The sequence below is a fragment of the Cryptomeria japonica genome, chromosome 4 (assembly GCF_030272615.1).
Source record: "Cryptomeria japonica chromosome 4, Sugi_1.0, whole genome shotgun sequence".
NCBI classification, from domain to species: Eukaryota; Viridiplantae; Streptophyta; class Pinopsida; order Cupressales; family Cupressaceae; genus Cryptomeria; species Cryptomeria japonica.
Window position 1 is genome coordinate 514,245,327 of NC_081408.1, and position 19,546 is coordinate 514,264,872.

Genomic DNA, 19,546 nt, shown 5'->3' on the forward strand with positions numbered 1-19,546 from the left:
CTTGGTGATTTGATTGCACCATTTTGAATGGCTATTTATATAAGGTGGAATGCTCACTTCTTGTCATAATACTGGGCAGATTTTGAGGGTGCACATGGATTCCTAGGTGGGAATTCACCTTATGCAAGGATTTCCAAGTGGAAATTCTTCTTGCTTATGGATTGTTGGGTGTGATTTTGACTTGGACAAGGATTTTGGGGTGGGATTTCACTAGGATCATGGATTTTCCAGCGGGTTTGTAAGGTAGACAAGGATTTCTTGTCCGAAATTGGGGTGTGCAAGGATTTCCTAGCGGGATTTTGATGTGTACATGGAATTTCCAGTGGGAATTGACCTTTGCCTTGGATTTTGAGCGATTTTTCCTTGTCCTTGTGACTTAAACTTTGAAATTTTCCTTCATTTTCCCTTTGTAATCCATGCTTATTTTCTAGAGTTTTCTTTTATTTCATGAATAAAATCCTTATTTCATTTTGTCGAAGGAATTTTTTATCCAAGACTTCTTTTCTTGATCTCATAAATTTTTCTCCTTTCAACTTTCATTCTCCATTCTTTCCTCAACAACTTTTCCATGACAACTTTCAAATTCCACGTTTTGTCAATCGAATTTAGTGAATTTTCTCATGATTTTGCCCTCTATCCCTCATCTTGAAGGTCATTCATTTATGGATTTTGGACTTGGATTTCCCAACTTGACCTACCCATTCTTGACTTGAACATACCCTTTCCTGACTAGGTCGTTGCACTCTAGGGTCATTCATTCCACAAGGATTTTGGGACTTTCATTGATACTTTAGGCAATTTTGACAAAGGAAAGTGAAATTGTTTCCTTTTTCCGAGGGTTTCTTTACTTAATTCCGGATTGACAGGGACCTTGCTACCTTCTCCCAACAGCTAGGAGATCAAAACTAAGTAAAAAAACTAAGGTAACAAGCAAAAAGAGGGGTGCTCATTTGCAGTGGGGTGTGTGTGTTTACAACACACACACTGGAGACACCAATCCCTACAACTGAGCATCAACTCAGCAAGGGACATCAATCTCTTTTAATGAGAGGTACCAACCTCTAATGACAAGAATTAAGTCTCCTTAAATCTGCTACAAATCTGCCTTAATTGGCTGCTCTAAGTATCTTCAAGATCTGCCTTAACTCTCTCAAAAATCTGCTGAAAATATCTCAACAAATCTTCAATATTTCTGCTCGAGATCTTGCAACAATTCTCCAAAATCTGCTCTTAGGTCTGCATTCTTTCACCTTAAAAGTCTGCTCTTAGGTCTGCAATAATTGACCTTCAAAGACTGCTCTTAGGTCTGCAGTAATTCACTTTCAAAGTCTGCTCTTATGTCTGTAATAAGTCACCTTCAATTTGTTCATATTAGTCATCTTCCAAGGTCTGCAATAATTCTCCTTCAAAGTCTGCTCTTAGGACTGCAATAATTCTCCTTCAATTCGCTCATCCATCCATCTTAGATCTGCTTGTAAGGTCTGCTCTAGATCTGCTATGAATGAGAATGATATTCAATGAAATGTTTGACGAAATAAGCTCCAAATGTTTTCTTATTTATGTCAACAAATGCACCTCTTCACCTAAAAGATAGACCTCTCGAAAGAGGCTGGCCCAATCAGTATTCAATACATTTAATTTTATTTAAACTTCTCAAAAGATAGGCACCAAAAATAGGAGAAGTCAGCCCCAACTAGCAACAATGGATTTTTATTTAAATTGTTTGCTTGTCTAATTTTGGCGCCAGCTTCAAGGAAGTTGGCCCTAGATAAAATAATATTTATTTGCCTTAATAAAATCCATCAAGGAAGGGGGCCAAAGCCAAGGGTTGACCCATGTTAAATTAAATAAATTTTTTTAATTTTACTACACAATGTAAGGTCTGCCCACGCAATGGATAAATTTCTGACTTGAAAGACAATAATATTTTTATTTATATTTAATGTTGCCGAGTTTAAAACTTCTGCATAAAACCTCTGAATTGTTCCTCCTTAAGCAGTAACATGACGTCAATGACAAATTTGTCCAAGCCCCTTTGACATCAATGACAATATTTCCAACATTTTTCCAAGGTTCTTTTTGTTTTCAAAGGTGTGATTACAGTTCCTGAAGTTGCCATTTCTCTTTCATATGCTTAATGGAAACTGACTAATATTAATATGTCTAGGAGATCATGTGGGGAATTATTAGAAATAAGTCGTAAATTGTAATGTTGTGAATTACCTTTAACAATGTCTCGGTTTTTCACCTAACTTTGTTGTTCTGATGATTAGGTTTCTGGAGTATTGCAAGGACTTCACAGCATGATGAGTTTTTTATCATATCGTTCCCCTTGCTCAACTTCTTCGGCCTTTCATTGCATGCTTTTAGCCAACGATGGCAGGAAGGCTTCTTGTATTGTTCCTCGTCGATTATTAAGCTCTACTTCAGTATCAGATTGTCGCTTTTTCTCAACCAAATTCATCTCTGCTACAGTTAGATGTCTGTCAAGGCTATTCAAATGTACTGTAAGGGCTGATGGCATTAAAACAAGTCTTCCTCCTTTGTTCAGGTAAGATACTTTTAAGGTTGAATTTTAGCTTTGAAAATGAATTTTGTTTTTTAAAGAGAGGTATAATGTTAGTTTGTGCAATGTACTTCTTGCAAGTGAAATTTTCTAAACTGAGGTGTTGTATTGTGTAGTGTGGCTCCTATGATGGACTGGACTGATAATCATTATAGGACCCTTGCACGTCTCATCTCTCAGCATGCCTGGCTTTACACTGAAATGATTGTTGCGGAAACTATTGTTTATCAGAAGAACAACTTGGTATTTCTTTATGTCATGTTTTCTGTTAGACATTTCTGGGAAAAGGGGAAAGCTATAAAAGCCAAAATATCTTGTAATTAATGAGTCAAGTAGAAAGTATAGCATGTCTTGCAGAATTCAAGTATTTTTTTTTTCTGTCCCGTGTAAATGAGGGTTTTATGGGTCCCTTGCTCTCCATTTAAAAACACTAGAAAGTACCAAGTAACAGGTAGTACCCACAGTGATCACAAGGATACACTTTGCAGTAATCTCTTTTCCCCAACCATCCCAGCTACTAGACCAACAAAACTAGTAATAATACAAATCAGCATTAAGGCCTTCATAAAGGGCTATCTAAAAAATCCAAGGTACACATGATAGACCTTTAATGTTTTAATTAGAAACCCTCCAAAAAGGCCAATGCCAATGCAGTACTAATGCTCAATTGACAAGCCATGTCAGCAGTCAAATCAACAATCATCTAGATGGAATATTTTCTCTCAAGCTTATCATCACCATCTGTTGTGCCTCTACCGCCCATGGTATTATCAACATAATGCCCAAAATGTCTGTTGCTGCAAAAAGGGCCTCTTCAACCTTTGACTTTGTCAATTCCTCCTAGACTAATTTCTCCCAGCATGTCATCAACCCAAATCAACTCACCAATACACAATGGACCACTGATGCAACCAATATCAGGAGTTGGATGCGATGGGCCAAAGTACAAACACAAGCACCATAGGCCTCCATCCACTGGCCTAATTGAGCAAATGAGTTCTGCACTTAAAAAAAATTGCTTTGGGCATCCTTACATGTCACCTCCTTGGCTGTAGGCCTTATCTTTTAAAAGAGACAAGAAATATTGCACATGGATCGAGAGTATTGAACTAAGGTGCAGGAGTCTTGCTAGGAAAGTTTCAAGGTAGGATATTAGGTAAGGCCAATCTCATGTGATTATAAATATGCACAAAGTTACATTGCTTGACAACAAGATTCTCCTACACATTCCACTCGAAATTATTATTGAATGATGTACATATATATGTGTAACATGCTAAGTCCTTTAGTAGAAAAAGAAAGTAAACTAACTTTTCAATTCTTTACAAATGACAATTCATAGAGCTGGATTTTTTTTTAATAAATAAATAAACCTAACTTTTCTATAAACAAGGAATATCTTCTTCTATCCAACATTGATTTTCGTATGCATATAACAAATCAAGGAATCAACTCTAACATAGTACAATAATAAATTAAGTACAGGAGTAGTTTAGGCCCTTCAGGGTTTGTTGCATTCGGATTCCATTTTGAATCTTTAAAAGAACCATAGTTTACTGACTAGAGGGAAAGTATCATCGAGGTGATTTACCACCCAACCTCCCCCACACATCCTCCTACGAGAAGTGGCCCTTCCCTTCATGAGGATGTAAATTGATGCTAGGTCTAATGCCATTTGAGCCGAGTGTTTTGACCCTACACAACTCTAGTCGGTCACATATTATAGGCACCTCCTAACTAGTATATCCTCTGACTAGGTAGTGCATCTGGACCATGTGAATTGATAGACACTTGCATAGCATATTAAAATAATATTGTAATCTTGATTTAATGGTCATCTTAGTCATTTAGTTATTATTTAGAAACTTCCTTTCATGTCTTTCATCTTTAGTTAGTTTTAGGAAGTTTCCTTTCTGTCTTTTGTGTTTCTATTCTCAATCATTTCCATTATGGAAAGATTGTCTTGTAATTTTCTATATAAGGAGCATTCCTCTCCTTGTTAGACACAATGTACCACTGAGAGGGGGGTGACTCAGTGGTTCTCAAACTTTTTCCCTTTAACAACCTAGATGTGTATACCGGTTATGGGGTTTAACACAAAGGAGTACTTACCGGTTAGTGGGGAGACCAACACAAATGTAATCACACAAGGGGACATCACATAACACCAACATATACGAGGAAAACCAAGATGGGAAAAACCTCGGTGAGCAATGCTGCTGGAGTCTACTGCTCCAATCCATCCTCACAACCAAAACTATTACAATGTTTAGGGCACCAACCCAAGGAGCACCAACCCCTGATTTTGGGCGCCAACCCAAGGAGCACCAACCCCTAACTAATTTATGGGCTACAACCCAAAGGAGCTACTACCCCTGCACCGAGCTACAACTCAGTGATCACAATGATAACTTAAATTACAAAAGTAGTTGTCTTGTTACAAGTGAGTCTTGCAACTATTTCATATACCTTACTTTGCCGGTGAGATACCTTCTCTGCTACACAGGTACACTTCTCCTGCTGCTCCCATTTGCTGCTTCACTGCCGGTAAACTCTATCGGTTCACCTCTACTCTCCTTCTGCTCTGGTGGATCTCCTTCTCACTGCTCTGCTCTTCACCGGTACTACACTCTACCGGTCCACTGTCTGCCTTCTCTGCAACTCTCTTCACTTCTGCTCTACCGGTATAACCACTACCAATTTTGCATTGCTACCAGTTGAACACTTCAACCTGGTTCTCTCTCACACTCAGTCTCTTCTCAGATATTCGTTGAGTACTTGACTGATTTGTTCTCACATGCAGAAGTAGCACTCTCTTCTTCTATGCAACAGCTCTACTCTCTTATCCAGCGACAACCATCTCTGTTTTTGGCTTGCATATTTATAGATTGTTTTTCCTGCCAAAAACCAATTCAAACTTTGAGCGGTTAGGGTTTCCTCACTTACCTCGAGGCAAACCAAATCCAATCAGAGCTTCCCCGATCTGATCTCTCTGATAGCCAACAGTACACCTCCGCCATTATCGCACCTTCTTGACCATGCCTTCTATCTTTGGCAATCTGCTTTTTACCTTGTCGGCTGATCTCTTGGTCAAGCACCGAGATTGGTCTTGCTATTTCCTTCAACCGCCTCGATCTTCTCAATCGCTCTTAGCCGTCTCTCAGTTGTCCTCCATACCTCGAGCCGCAAACCACTGCAACAACTCTCCAACACATCCCGTGATTTGTGGGATCTACCATTAATGTCGACCAACCCTACAACTGCCTCGTCGGTGTTCATACCATCTATCACTGCATGCAAGTCCGCCACCTTGACTCCATGTGGCATCCATGTCGACCATTTGCCAACTTGGATCTTCATGTTGGTTCATATAGGATCACTGAACAAACAATCTACCGGTTCCTTTTTTCTGCCGGTTTACTAACCCTACCGGTATCTCACATTCTACTAGTTGACTCCTCATGTCTGCACTTTGTTGAACTATCGGTGGAACACTTAAACCGGTCTTCATACATGTCTATCCTAAGCATGCACATTCCCACAAAGTGGGAGGACATCTGTATCTACACCTTGCTCATATTACCGGTGGACTTACATATTGGTAAATACTCTTGATCTGTACCGGCATCTCAACATGCCTTTTCAGTCGGTTCAGTGCATATCCTTGATTTCATGCACTTAAGGCATTCCCTCAATTCACTAGTAGATCCAGTGTGAACCTTCAAACACTTGCCTTTACATCTTCTTCCTTATCTCACAGAGCTATGATGCACACAATGCATAATAGGAGATAAGCTCCACTTACCGGTGGAGTGACACCATCTGCTTTCTGCAATGTACTCATGTGACTTCCTTGTTTGTGCAGCATATCTTCAAACAGGCACATGTGATCCGGTGTGGGCACATTCACTGTCAGTCATTGCTTCTCATGATGACTGCATCTTCATCCGGTGGGAGTCCTGCTGTTCTGCAACCACACAACATACCGGTGACCTATTCATCCTTCTCCTCCTGTGTTGATGTGATTTAGGTAACATTTTGCCTCTTCATCACAATCAACAGCTCAAGCACCTTGCTCATCCTTCTTGTTCACTGGTCACGAGCTTTCCCAGTTGGCAGCTACTCACTTGGCTGAGCTGTCTTCCCCATGTCAACACATTACTTACTAGTTGACAACCTTTCCTTACCGGTGATCTGCAATACAAGGTGATATCAAGGATATTTCAACTTGTACTCCTCCATGACAGTGTTGCACATGCATCTCTCATACTGGTAAACATCCCATACCGGTTGACATCAATGACAACCCAATGCCAACACTCCTTAATTATATACAACATCGAATTATCATTTCATAGCACAGTGCCACCTTGGCCAAAGGTTTTCTTAGTTGCAAGCACAAATGAACATGCAGTCAATGTTCACCACCCTACTTGGCTAGAACATCAATCCAGGGTTCTATCATCTTGACAAACTAGATTGTTTTACATGCTAACTGCATACTGACAAGATTTTAGGGACACACTTGACTCCGTGCTTAAGAGCTACTTTCTAGACCAATCTTGGCACAATCTTTTGTAGTGTTATGGTCATGGACAGCTACCATTCATAATAGGATAATGTTATTTTGAATGAAGTTAATTGATGCAAGAGTCTAATCAGCACCATACACGTATACACGAGTTTGCATTCTTGCACTCACATGTCTACGTATATGTGCCTTCAACTCAAGGGTTTCATAATGTTAACTAAACTTCTGCATTACAATCATACTTGTCATAATGGTCCTTGACTCATAGCACTAGTGTATGGGTGCTTGCTAGAGATGAAAATACAATCCAACTCTTCCTTTAATTTGTTTTTAAGAACAAAAAACTTAAACCTTATTTAAACTATTTTAGTTCTTTACTATATATGCTGGTAAAAATAAGAATAGAGCTCAGTTTCAGCTATTGCTTCTTTTTCCATGTTTATCTTAGCCTGTTCAAGCTGCTATTGAGCATTTAGCTGAATGCTATAGCATAATAAAATGACAATGTTTAACTGCTGTTACTAAGTTTCTACCCTTTAAGGGTTTGAAAGGAAAGAAATTCTCTGCATGTATTTTCAGATTGTTGTATGGAGTAATCCTTAACTCCGTTTTATAAATGAACAATTCCATTTAAGTTTACTACTGTTCTTATTGCTTTGCCCCCAAAATAGAGGCTCAAGCTGTTGAATTTTAACACTTTCAGATTAATGTAAACTCAGAAAATCAGAATTTAATTACTAACTAAATTGATTAAATGAATAGTTTATAGTTTTCTAGATTTAAGCATAACCAAGAAAAGAACAAATAAGAACAAGACACGATTACCCTGGGAAAACCTCCTAGGAGGAAAAACCCAGCCAGAAAAGATCCTCAGATCCGATTATGGATTATATTCATATGAAGATTACAACACTTATCTCAAGTACTTGAAGGTGATTGCACTTAGGGCTGATGATATCTTTCACAAGACTGCACTTTCACAAGCAACAAGTTGTCAAATCTGCTCCCTTTAACACTTCCAACAGCAGTCAGATCCAAACCCGAGGTCTGAATTATATTGCATATGAAACCTGCACTTTGCTGGTCTGCAGCCTTTAGCACTTCAGTTCACTCTCCTTATGGATGAATTTCGCACTTTAATGCCAGATATAACTCCCTGGTATAGCAGACATATTTCGCTGTAATATCTCTCCTTTAATTCGCATAAGGCAGATATGAGTATTTCGCATGAACATGAAATGAGTGAATGGTGATGAAGTTAACGTTTATTTATATGTGGCGCAATACTCCTAAACATGTCGGCTTGCCTTATAAATTAAAGACCTTTTAATTTATTTAATCCGAAATGTATTGGGATATGGTTGGCCTTATCATGTTGGCGTGTTGGCATGAATGTAGCGTGGAGTCTTTATTTGATGCCGTGAGGTATAGGGCCCAGCCCTACACATTGGGGAAGGGGCTGGCCCCCTTGGGCGGATTCCAATGTTGCCCAAGGCAATTCGAATCCGCCATCCCTAATTACAATCAACACAAGCTAGATGTAGAATTCTGCTACATTAGCCTTGAGTTGGAAACACCAAGGCCATGTATTATAACTGTTCATAACTTAATTTAAATAAACATTTTATAGCTGCAAGCTTAAGCATATATAACCTTTGTACTCAGGTCGTGAAAATTATTTACTTTCTGCAAACTAAACATTTTGCTTAAACATCTTTCTTACTTTCAGAATAAACATTGGGGTCTCAGAACATAAACTGGCTTCGTGCCTGCTAAACAAAGCTGTTGCAGCTGAATACTCCTTCAAAATCCCTTGAACAGAGTCTTCCGATCTTAAACTCGTTCCAATTGTAATCCTTCTGTCTCAGACTTCCGTCAGAGAAACAAAATTTCATTTCATACAATATACATTTTGTTTTCAGAATGTCTTCTTTATGAAAAAATGTCTCATGGACTTCAAAAACCAAACAATCACCTTAATTCCAAAACGGTTAAGTATATTTCATTTATATTTTCATTTCAATGAGTTTCATTGAATTCCATTTACAAATTGCTTCATAATGTCATCACCCGCATTAGCTGGAATAATATCTATTTCCATGATATAATATAGTGGCTGTTCAATACATATGTGCTTCGTGCCACCAAATTATGAATTACCCATGCTTATATTAATATGGCCATCGACCAATATGTTTATATATCTACCATGCTATAAAGAATGTTTCATACGATTCATTTTGCATTACCAAGTGATACATGCATGACTAGGATTATATATAACACTTGGTACATATATGCTTCTGTATATGTGTGTATTTACTTGTGCTATCATTATTATGTGGCACACGTATATATTCCTTATTCTATCAATACACAACCATTTATGTATTGTATTTTATGGCACTAAGATTAAAGTAAAAGTCCATAATGATTTATCTGATCAATTCTTAACTTTGAACTTTGTTATACGAAAGCTTGATTCAACGTCATGAGTTCACATTAAAGAAGGAACCCTAAAAACTCAACTGACAGTCTAAGCTAGACAAACTAGAAACCTAGACCACGACTTCGCAACCCTAGGCACTAACATCGCATGACATGGCAAATAGTTACTGGCTTAAGAGACTCATATGGCAACTTGACTTTTTACCAGATTACATCCTCTACCTGATGATACTTCCCCTCCCTTCTTGGAGGTCGATGGGTTTCCTGCAACTACTAGGTCATAAGAATGTAGTTAGCCCGAAATCTCATCAATTCCAACATGTATGAATATGATTAGATAGCAATACAAAACTTCATTAACTATCAAATGAAATCATTTCTCGTAAGAAATTCCAAACCATTGTTCAATTACCATTGTCTAAACATCACATAATATTGCAAATAAAACATAGCATAGTATCAGTGAAAAAGAGGGTTATTAAATGCAGATTCCCACCTTGTTGCACCTTGAGTGGGGAATCTTTAGGGCAAACCCTAATTAGGGTTTTGCATGTAATCATGGCTTGAGGCCTATATAAGGGGGTGACCCCCTCATTTGTAAGGAGGAGAGACTATTGTCAGAGATTGTTGCTAAGAGTTTTTGAAGCAAACACTTAATACATTGTTCAATTGTTGGTGTGTTCTTGTGTTGTTTTGGAGCTCGCATGGTCTCATTCTCTTCATAGATTAGATTTGCTTTCATGCTATTAGACGAACTGGATCTGATAGGATCGCTTGTTGCAAAATTCGTGCTCATACTTTTGGTATGCAGCTGATTGTTGCGTCCCGTGCAAAGTTAGCTTGAGCCTCTGTTATATGTGTATGTTTAACTTCGATTATCAGGAGAAGTTGTTCGATTTGATGGTTTCTCTTGATGATTTGAAAATCCTTAAACACACCCCCTGAAGATTGCACCGCCTTCGTGTAGTTGTGCATTGCTGGCAAAGCGAAGTGTGGTTGGATTTTTCACAAGTTATCCCGTCTCTTTGTTCATTGGATTAGATTACTTCTAGTTTAGTCTTTCTCCACCCTATTCCTATTTACTTTTTGCATAATTCAAAGTCTAAAGATCCAAAACAAGAGCTTTTATTGCAAATCATCCGTACAAAAGATCCTTGAGCTTGTATAAGTTTCTTCAACATACGTAAGGCCCCTTGGGTGATCAGCAAACCCATCAAACAATTGAGTCACATCCACGCACTGAAGGAACCTTGGGAATTAGCCGTTTGAACTTTAAGTAATCCTAGCATACGGACTAATCTTGATCAAGAGAGGATAAGGTGACCGTTGGTGACTTTATTCTGTGTTGGACGCGGTCATAAAAAACACGTCAACACAACTGATTCAGTGAGAGCACTTAATGACAAACTCAAAGAAGAAATGGAAAAGAATAAGAGGCTAGAAAGGGAGGTTAGCACGTGGAGGAATTATTTTAGCCACCTTAATCAACCATTAAGGCGACAGGATCTAGTAGTATCACCTTTGCATGCACTTCCTCTTGAATCAATAAATGAGGCAGAAAAGATGAAGAACATAGCCCAACTCATGAGTTCATGGATTGATGAATCTTACAAGGTAGCCATTGAATTTGTAACAAGAATGATGAAGACAGTCCACAGGGCTATCCAAGTCCTGGAGATCATTCATAATCTATTGATAACTGTGGATACATTTACTCACACTAGAGACATTGTCATCCCGATCTTACAAGTGATAAGAAGGACGCCAAGGCAGGTTTTAGCACAAGAGAAGATAATGGATGGAGGAACCCATAACCTTCTGCAGTGGTCAACTTTGCTCCAAATGAAGGAGGTTCTTTTCGAAGACATGAATAGCAGATGCAGCCGAGTTGAAGGCACTATCCACCCTATTCAAGACAAGGTGTTTGATGTATTATGTACAATCCTTGACAGAAGGATAGAGATCGAAACAGATGTGGATGTCCAAGAATTGGAAGACAAGATCAAGATTATTTTTTGCAAAGAGGAGAACATGGTCACAAAAAAGCAACGAGATCAGATGTATGCTACTATGTTCTTGATCGAGAAAACAAAAGAGCTAGAGCCTGGATGGGAGATGACCCTCCTCGCAGCTTTTGATCAAGTCCTTCACTTGGAAGAACGAATGAAGAACATGCATGATTCCCATTGCTGAGATCGAGGGGATTATGTCCAGATTTATTGAATATGCTAGAAAAGAACATAGGAAAGGGAACAAAATTCTAGATGAGAAGTTGTGAAATGATGTGGCAACTCTATTCCTATTGGGCTATGTTTCCTCGTTATTTGTGCCAATTTTTATTGGCTATGGATTGATAATGTTTATCTAAATAGGGATATTTTTGCAACAAACCCTAATTAGGGTTTAGGTGTCAAGATCTCGGCCTTTGATCTTCTTTAGATCTAGGTCGTTCATTGTATTTGAGAGTGCTATATAAGCCCTCACTCAATTCATTCTAAAGAGTTAGAGTTAGAGAAAAAAGAGAAAAAAAAAGGATTAAGATTGTTAGCAGCAGAGAAGGAAGTAGTGAAGAGAGAAAGTTGAACAATTGTTGTTTTATTTTGCTATGAGATCAATGAAATATTGAAGTTATGGTGTTTTATTGCAATCCTTGTGGCTATTTTCATGGTTGTTTATCTTCTTGAATCACTCCTAATAGAAATAGTACTTAAATTTTAGAATTAGATTGAAGGACGAATGTTGTGTTTGATCTTTGGTAAAACTCATAGTCCAAACCACTAGCTCCTTACTGATTGTAAGCACGCCTTGTGTGGTCAACTGGAGATATTAAGATTGTTTAAGAGTTCAATCATTGTTGGAGATATTGATATGTATCTTATTGATATTATCTATTCCATTGATGATTCAAAAATCATTGAATCCCCTTAGAAGATCGCACCAATTCCAGTAGAGTTGTAATCTTTTGGCAATACTGAAATTGGTAGAGTTTTACCAAGACCACTCCTCATTTAATCATTCCTAGGCTTAGTTTAGTATCGCCTCCTTAAACCCATTATCTTTTGCCTTTTTGAAACATCAAGTAAAGTTAGGAGAATTCAGTTTCCTCTTTGAAAAGTAGTTGCAAGAACAAGCTTTCTTAGAAAATACACAAGGCCCCTTGTAAAACAGCAAACACAACGACCACTGGTGCTTATCCACGATTAGAGAACCTACATAACAGAACCTTGGAGTTGCTCCGATTGATCGTTCTGCGAAATCTTCAGCATTTGGGGAGCTTTATTCAAGAGAGGATAAGGTACCTTTAGGTATTTTATTCTGTGTTTGGTCGTGTATAAAAGACACATCAACAGGACAAAACCCTTGAGGAGGTGAAAAAGGCTATTAATGTGTTAAATAATGACAAGTCTCCTGGAGCTGATGGGTTACTAGTGGAATTTAACAAGAGGAATATTGATTGGATCAATGAAGATCTACTACTTATCTACAAAGAGGCTATAGATAAAGGGGTCTCTTGGTTACAACATTAATAGAGTGATCGAATTACTCCCTAAAGATGGGGATCAATCACTCATAAAGAATTGGTGGCCTATCACATTGCTCAATGTATCTTATAAGATAGTTGCAAAAATTCTTGCGTTAAGATTGGTGGATAGTCTCCCTAGATTTATTAGCAATACCTTTCTAGTTCGGAGGCCATAAACTGGGCTAGAATGTCAAATCAAAATGTGGCTATGTTTCTATTTGATTTCGAAAAGGCATATGATAGAGTGGAATGATCATTTTTGTTTATGACACTTGAAGCATTCAGATTCCTTGATAACTTTTGTCATTTGGTTGAAACTCTGATGAAGGATGTTGTAGCTTAGGTTGATGTTAATGGCTCCCTATCTGAGAAATTTACATTGGAAAGATCCATTAGGCAAGGATGCCCCCTTGCCCCTGCACTCTTATTATTGCTTCTAATGCAATAGTTTACTTGTTAAGGGAATTTATATTGTCACCTAAGATCAGGGGCATTTCTCTCTCCAACAAAGATGACTTATTAAATATTCAATTTGCTGATGATACAACATGGTTCTTGGAAGTTGATGAAGGGAACTTGGATTCTTTGATGTAGAAACTTAACCTTTTTTGCAATGCCATTGGTGCTAAACTCTCTACTACTAAGTCCATTATGCTTGGGTGGCAAGACACCCCTTCACAATGGTTTGCAAAGCATGATTTCTAGCTGGGAGGGTCCACCAAACAGGTTAGATATCTTGGGATTCCATTTTCTCTTATCCTTGTGTAGAGGACATGTGGTTGTGGATAAAGGGCACAATTGAATGCAAACTAGACAATTGGAATGAAAAAATTTCGTCCCTGTCTGGGAGGATCCAAATTTGTCAAAAAATAGTCCTCTTATAGTTTATACTACTCATCTGTTTGGCTTTTCAATTGTTACCAAGTGAATGAAATTAAAAAAATGATCAGGAAATTTTTGTGGTCAGATGGTAAAGGGAAGAATAAGCAACATTCTGTTAAGTGGGAATGGTGTTGCTTGGATAAGATGTGTGGGGCTAGGCTTGAAAGATTTCAAACTTCATGGAGTGGCTCTCATTGTCAAATGGATTCTCAAAGCAATGGATGGAAATGAGCCATGGAAGCTCTTGGCTAGAAATAACATCAAGCTTGTTGTCCCTAAGTAGGCCAAATCATGGAATGCGCTTCCTTTCAATGGCTTGTTAGCTTGTAGTTTCCCAGTTGTTCCTGCACGATCTACTTTGTTAAGAAGTTTCCGGAAGGCTTAGGAATCTGTTAAGAATATTGTTATTAATAATGGTATTAACTATTATAGATGGAAAAAGTATGATTTATGAAGATAGATCCATTTGGTGGAACATCAAACATAAAGATAAGCCTTTAGCCTTGCTCCAAGTTTGCTAATCAAAGAACTGGTCTTGTAGAGGGATCAAATGTTTTAAGGACATCCTTTAGTGGAGGTCAACTAAAATCTTGGGCCTCCTTGAGTTGTGAGTTTGATCTTCCTCCCTTCAATTGGAGAACCTATTCCATCCTTAGAGAGGCATGTAAAACCCTTTAGTTACCTGAAACTTGCATCCAAGATAGTGACTCCTTTAAACAACACAAATTGTCTGATGACACTTGTTGACGTGTTTTTTAGGACTACGTCTAACACATAATAAAGTTACCAACAGTCACTTTAATTTTGATTAAAATTAGGCCGTATGCTAAGATTGCAAAGAAAGATCAAATGGCTAATTTCAAGGTTCCTTTTAAACGTGGACGTGACTCAGTCAGTTAATGAGTTTGTTGTTAACCCAAGGGGCCTTATGCATTCACTTGAAGAAGATAACAAATTTGTGCAAGTTCGAGGATTCACATACAAATGATTTGGCTTTGAAAGAACAATTTTTTTTTTGGGACTCTTCCGATTTGAAATATACTCAAAGTAAAATGAGGTAAGGGTCTAGAGAGCTATGCTAAGATTGACTCAATCCTAGGAACAAGGAGACGGGATTACTCATGCAAAATCAAACCATGCTTCGCTTCGCTAGCAGAGCACAACTACGCGAAGGTAGTGCAATTTTCAGAGGGTGTGTAAAGGTTTTTCAGGTCATCAATGTAAACCATCAATTTGAGCAATCTTCATCGATGATCGAAGTTAAGCATGCACATATAATAGGCTCAGACTAACCTTGCAAAGTATGCAACAATCAGCTGCACACAAAAGGTGTGAGCTCAAATTCTATAGCAAGCAATCCTATCAAATCCCGTTCATCTAATAATCACGAAAGTAAATCTACTTTAAATGAAGAGAATGAGAACATGCAACCTTCAAAACAACACAAGAATATACCAACAATCGAACAATGTATTAAGTGTTTGCTTCAAAACTCTAAGCAACAATCTCTGAAAACAATCTCTCCTCTCTTTACAAATGAGGGGGGTCACCCCTTTATATAGGCCTTGGGCCATGAGAACATGCAAACCCTAATTAGGATTTCACTTTGAAAGATTCTCCACTCAAGATGCAACAAGGTGGGAATCAACAATTAATATCCATTAAGCCTACATACAATAAATTCAAATAATCCCAAAATGGCATCTATTCGTGCATTAAATGCACCCCATTACTTCAAATTTGCCCAAAAATAATGAATATTCCCCATGCAGAAATAAATGCCCATCATTCTCCATGTGACGGCTATATGCAAAAGGAATCTGTCATAAAATCATTAATACGGCGACTGGATGCAAAAAGATTCTTCATGCATTCAACATGCATTGACCAGGCCGCCACTAATTCAATATTCCAGTAGTAAATGTGCCACCACTACTTAGTCAAAAGATTCTCGTCCAAGAATGGACGACCATTATATAGGCCTTGGGCCAGCACCCCTTTATATAGGCCTTGGGCCATGAGAACATGCAAACCCTAATTAGGGTTTCACTCTGAAAGATTCTCCACTCAAGATGCGACAAGGTGGGAATCGACAATTAATACCCATTAAGCCTACATACAATAAATTCAAATAATCCCAAAATGGCATCTATTCGTGCATTAAATGCACCCCATTACTTCAAATTTACCCAAAAATAATGATATTCCCCATGCAGAAATAAATGCCCATCGTTCTCCATGCGACGGCTACATGCAAAAGGAATCTGCCATAAAATTATTAATATGGCGAATGCATGCAAAAGATTCTTCATTCATTCAACATGCATTGACCAAGCCGCCACTAAGTCAAAATATTCTAGTAGTAAATGCGCCACCACTACTTAGTCAAAAGATTCTCGTCCAAGAATGGACGAGCATTATCCCGCTCATTAATTGCATGCGTGATGAACTTAGTGATGACGGCTTCTAGCTCTCCTATGGAGACACTTGGCACGTTTCACTCTTGGAAAATAAGTTCTCTCACTCCACCATCATTTCCTATGTTTTCTTCATCGTGTTAGAGAATGAAGAAACATTTGCAAAATGTTCCTTAGATGATCCCACGAAGAAGAATTCGTGCAATTGGGATTTCAGGGAGTTCACTGTCACTCCATCTTCACTCAGTTTCCTTGCGAACAATGCTTCAATCCTGCCGATAATTTCTTCCTGCACCCTTCTAATTGAGTCCTTCAAAGTTAAAGACTCCATGCTAAACTTTTCAAAGGTATTCTTTCCTGAGCAAACGACGCAAAACCATCGGGAAAAGTCATACACCTTGTTCTCCTGAATTACTTTCCCATCAATTAGAGTTTGCTTCAGAATCTTCATTAGAGCCCCAAGTCGCGGAATGGCTAAGTCTTGATAGTTGTGAACATCTTCCCATAGAACTTCCGCTACCTCCAATCTGTTTAGAAGGGCAACAAATCTGGAATGAAGACGAGCTAAATCTTCAATGAACTTTCCAGCTGCAGTAAAGACATCTTCCACCCATTCCTTGGAACTTTGGGCCATTTCTCTGATTACTTATGTGTCATCAACGACTTCCTTAGGGAGAGAGGAAGGAGGAATGAATGTGGGATCTGCTTCTCCGAGCGGCCTCTTGAGACTTCTAATGTATTCACATAAGGCCCTATTTTCTTCCTTCAGCCTTCTACATTTTGCCTTTGTTTTTTGCATTTTTTCTCTCATGGCCAAGGAAGACCCCTCAAAGTCTTCTATTACCTGCCCGGTAGAAGCATGAACTAGATCAATTTGTCTGATTACATAATCTTCTGACCTAGTCTCATTCCTATCTTTATCTACTGCAGGCTCAGCTATATGCAAGGTTCGAGATCCAGATTCATCCCTCACAACCTTGGAGAATTTCCGAGGAGCCTTCTTCCTTTCCGGCTGATCCATTCTTTTTAACAGCTCTTCTAACTCCTGTGCTGGATCAATTTCTTTTTCCAGCTCCCTTCTTAATCTATCCATTAGCCAATTAGGAGCGGGAATGGAGTGACTATGAATTTCCATATGCTCGTACCCCTGCGATACTTCATCCATCTCCCCAAGGATGGCTTCTACGAAACTATCCTTGCGGGTTTCTTTTTGATGAGGAGGAATTTCCTGTCTCTGATTTCCTGGCTGATTGGGTCTATGTGAAGCACTCACGTTGAGAACATCTTGCAATGGAGCATTGTTAGGAAGATTGCCTTGAGGTAGACTTACCGGATTCTCCTGTATAAACATTTCTACCTCTTGCACACTAGAAGAGCTGGTTTGTGATTGCATCCTTTCCACCCTTGCTCTTTTCTGTGATGGTTCATCTTGCTGAACTTCTTGCTAAGCTTCTTGCTGAGGTTCTTGCTGAGCTTCCTGATGGATTTTTGGTTGGGCTTCCTGTTGAACATTCTTCCTTTTCATTGATCGTGGCCTCTTCGGAACATTCCTTCCTTTTCCAGGATCAACCTCCCTTTGTTGAACTTCCCCTTCTTCACCTTGAGCCTGCGAAGAACCTCCCGTAGCCTCGCTGTGGGAATCAAGATTTCCCTTTAATTGAAAAGTTAGGTGGACATTTCCTTCTTTCAGCCTTCTTATATGCCGATCAACCCAATGTTTAGTAACTGGCCAAAATATCCAGATCAACAACTTTTGGTTCAGACCAATTTGGGAGTTGTATAGGTTGATCTTTCACCTTTTCAAATTCTGGTTGCACCAAGTCTGAATCTTCCTTCACTTGATCCGACACCTGCATTACTTCACCTATTTAGATTGTTTGCAAGGGCAGCCTGGAGAACATCTTCTTTCTGACATCAAAATCGTCTCTTGCATCTTCTTGTAGTCTTCTAGGTGAAACTTGTGTAAAAATTTCACTCCAACAACCATTTTGATCTTACGATATGGATCGTAGTGAGACCTGGTGGTGTAATATGCCAAGCGGTAAAATGCCAATTCTTCAGTTGCCTTCTCAGTTGCTGTCAAGTTCGGGCACACTTCCACATAGTCCTCGAGAACGATTGGGAATCCAATAGACAACTTATTTTTCTTCTTCTGAATTTGATCATAAGCTGTCAATTGCTTTATAAGTTCTAACAGTATCAGTTTGTCAGATGGATACCGTGGCAGTTTATATGGCTAGAAAGCGAAACCCTGTGTCTTGATATATGTGAACTTTGGGAATTGCAAGAACGTGGCTCCAAATTTCTGAACCAATGCCCTAGCCTGTGGTGACACTCTCGTGTGGAGCTCATTTTGCATGAATCTGGTCAGGTACATAGTGAAAGTGTCATTCGCCAACTTGAAAGAATTAGTATTGTAGAGGTGTAGCTGAGGATAATTCTCATGAACTTTTAGTTGTGCCGGTCCGCAACCCATAATTCCTTTTTCAGGCGAACCATCAAAACCTCCCATCCTTGCAAGCATGTAGATTACATAGGAGCTCATGTAGAAGGATTGGGACTTCTTTTCTTTCAAATCTTTCAGCTGCTCGTGCACATAGTGGTTGATTAGTTTGGCCCAGTCCACCAACCCATTGGCATTCAAGATTTCGCCAATGTAGAAAAACATCCACGACTCAAAATTCATGGTATGTGAGCACCACATTATCCTACTTAGCATCATTATCAGGTCCACATACTCCTGTTTGAACTCAAAAATGGTGAGCGTCTTAGGCATTTTTGAGATATGTGGTCTAGGTTTCTGCATCCAATGCTTGTTGATAGTTTCCGCACATTTGTCAGGACCCGCATCATATATTGCCTTAGCTCCATTTATAGTCCAGTAAGTCATCGAATGATGTGAGGGAATTTTGAAGGCTTCACCAATTGATTCTGGAGTCAGGGTGGCTAACAACTTGCCACTTGATGTTGAAATTGTCCTCCTTTCCAAATTGTAGTGTTTTGCACATTCCAAAATCAAGTTTGGACATTGAATAGAAGGGAGAAATCCTGCTGCCGCAACAATTCCACTTCTGACAATCCTGGTAGCTGTGGAGGATGGACTATGCCCTGCTATTTCCTGAACATTCTGATCTTGAAAGCAGCCAAGTTGCTCTTCCTTGTCCTAGGGCACTAATTCC

The 19,546-nt window shown here is 38.9% G+C and overlaps 1 protein-coding gene across 3 annotated transcripts in view; it reads left to right on the forward strand.

The window, feature by feature from the left end:
* The window catches only part of LOC131049069 (uncharacterized), a 260,266-nt gene that overhangs the window by 9,962 nt on the left and 230,758 nt on the right, over positions 1-19,546 (forward strand). For 2 of the 3 annotated variants that reach the window (XM_057983077.1, XM_057983078.1), the window contains exons 2-3: positions 2,274-2,551; positions 2,683-2,809. In XM_057983077.1, the coding sequence (XP_057839060.1) occupies positions 2,304-2,551; positions 2,683-2,809 (375 nt within the window). In that variant the 5' untranslated portion in view covers positions 2,274-2,303. The remainder of the gene's footprint in view (positions 1-2,273; positions 2,552-2,682; positions 2,810-19,546) is intronic. The other variant, XM_057983080.1, reaches the window with a different exon arrangement.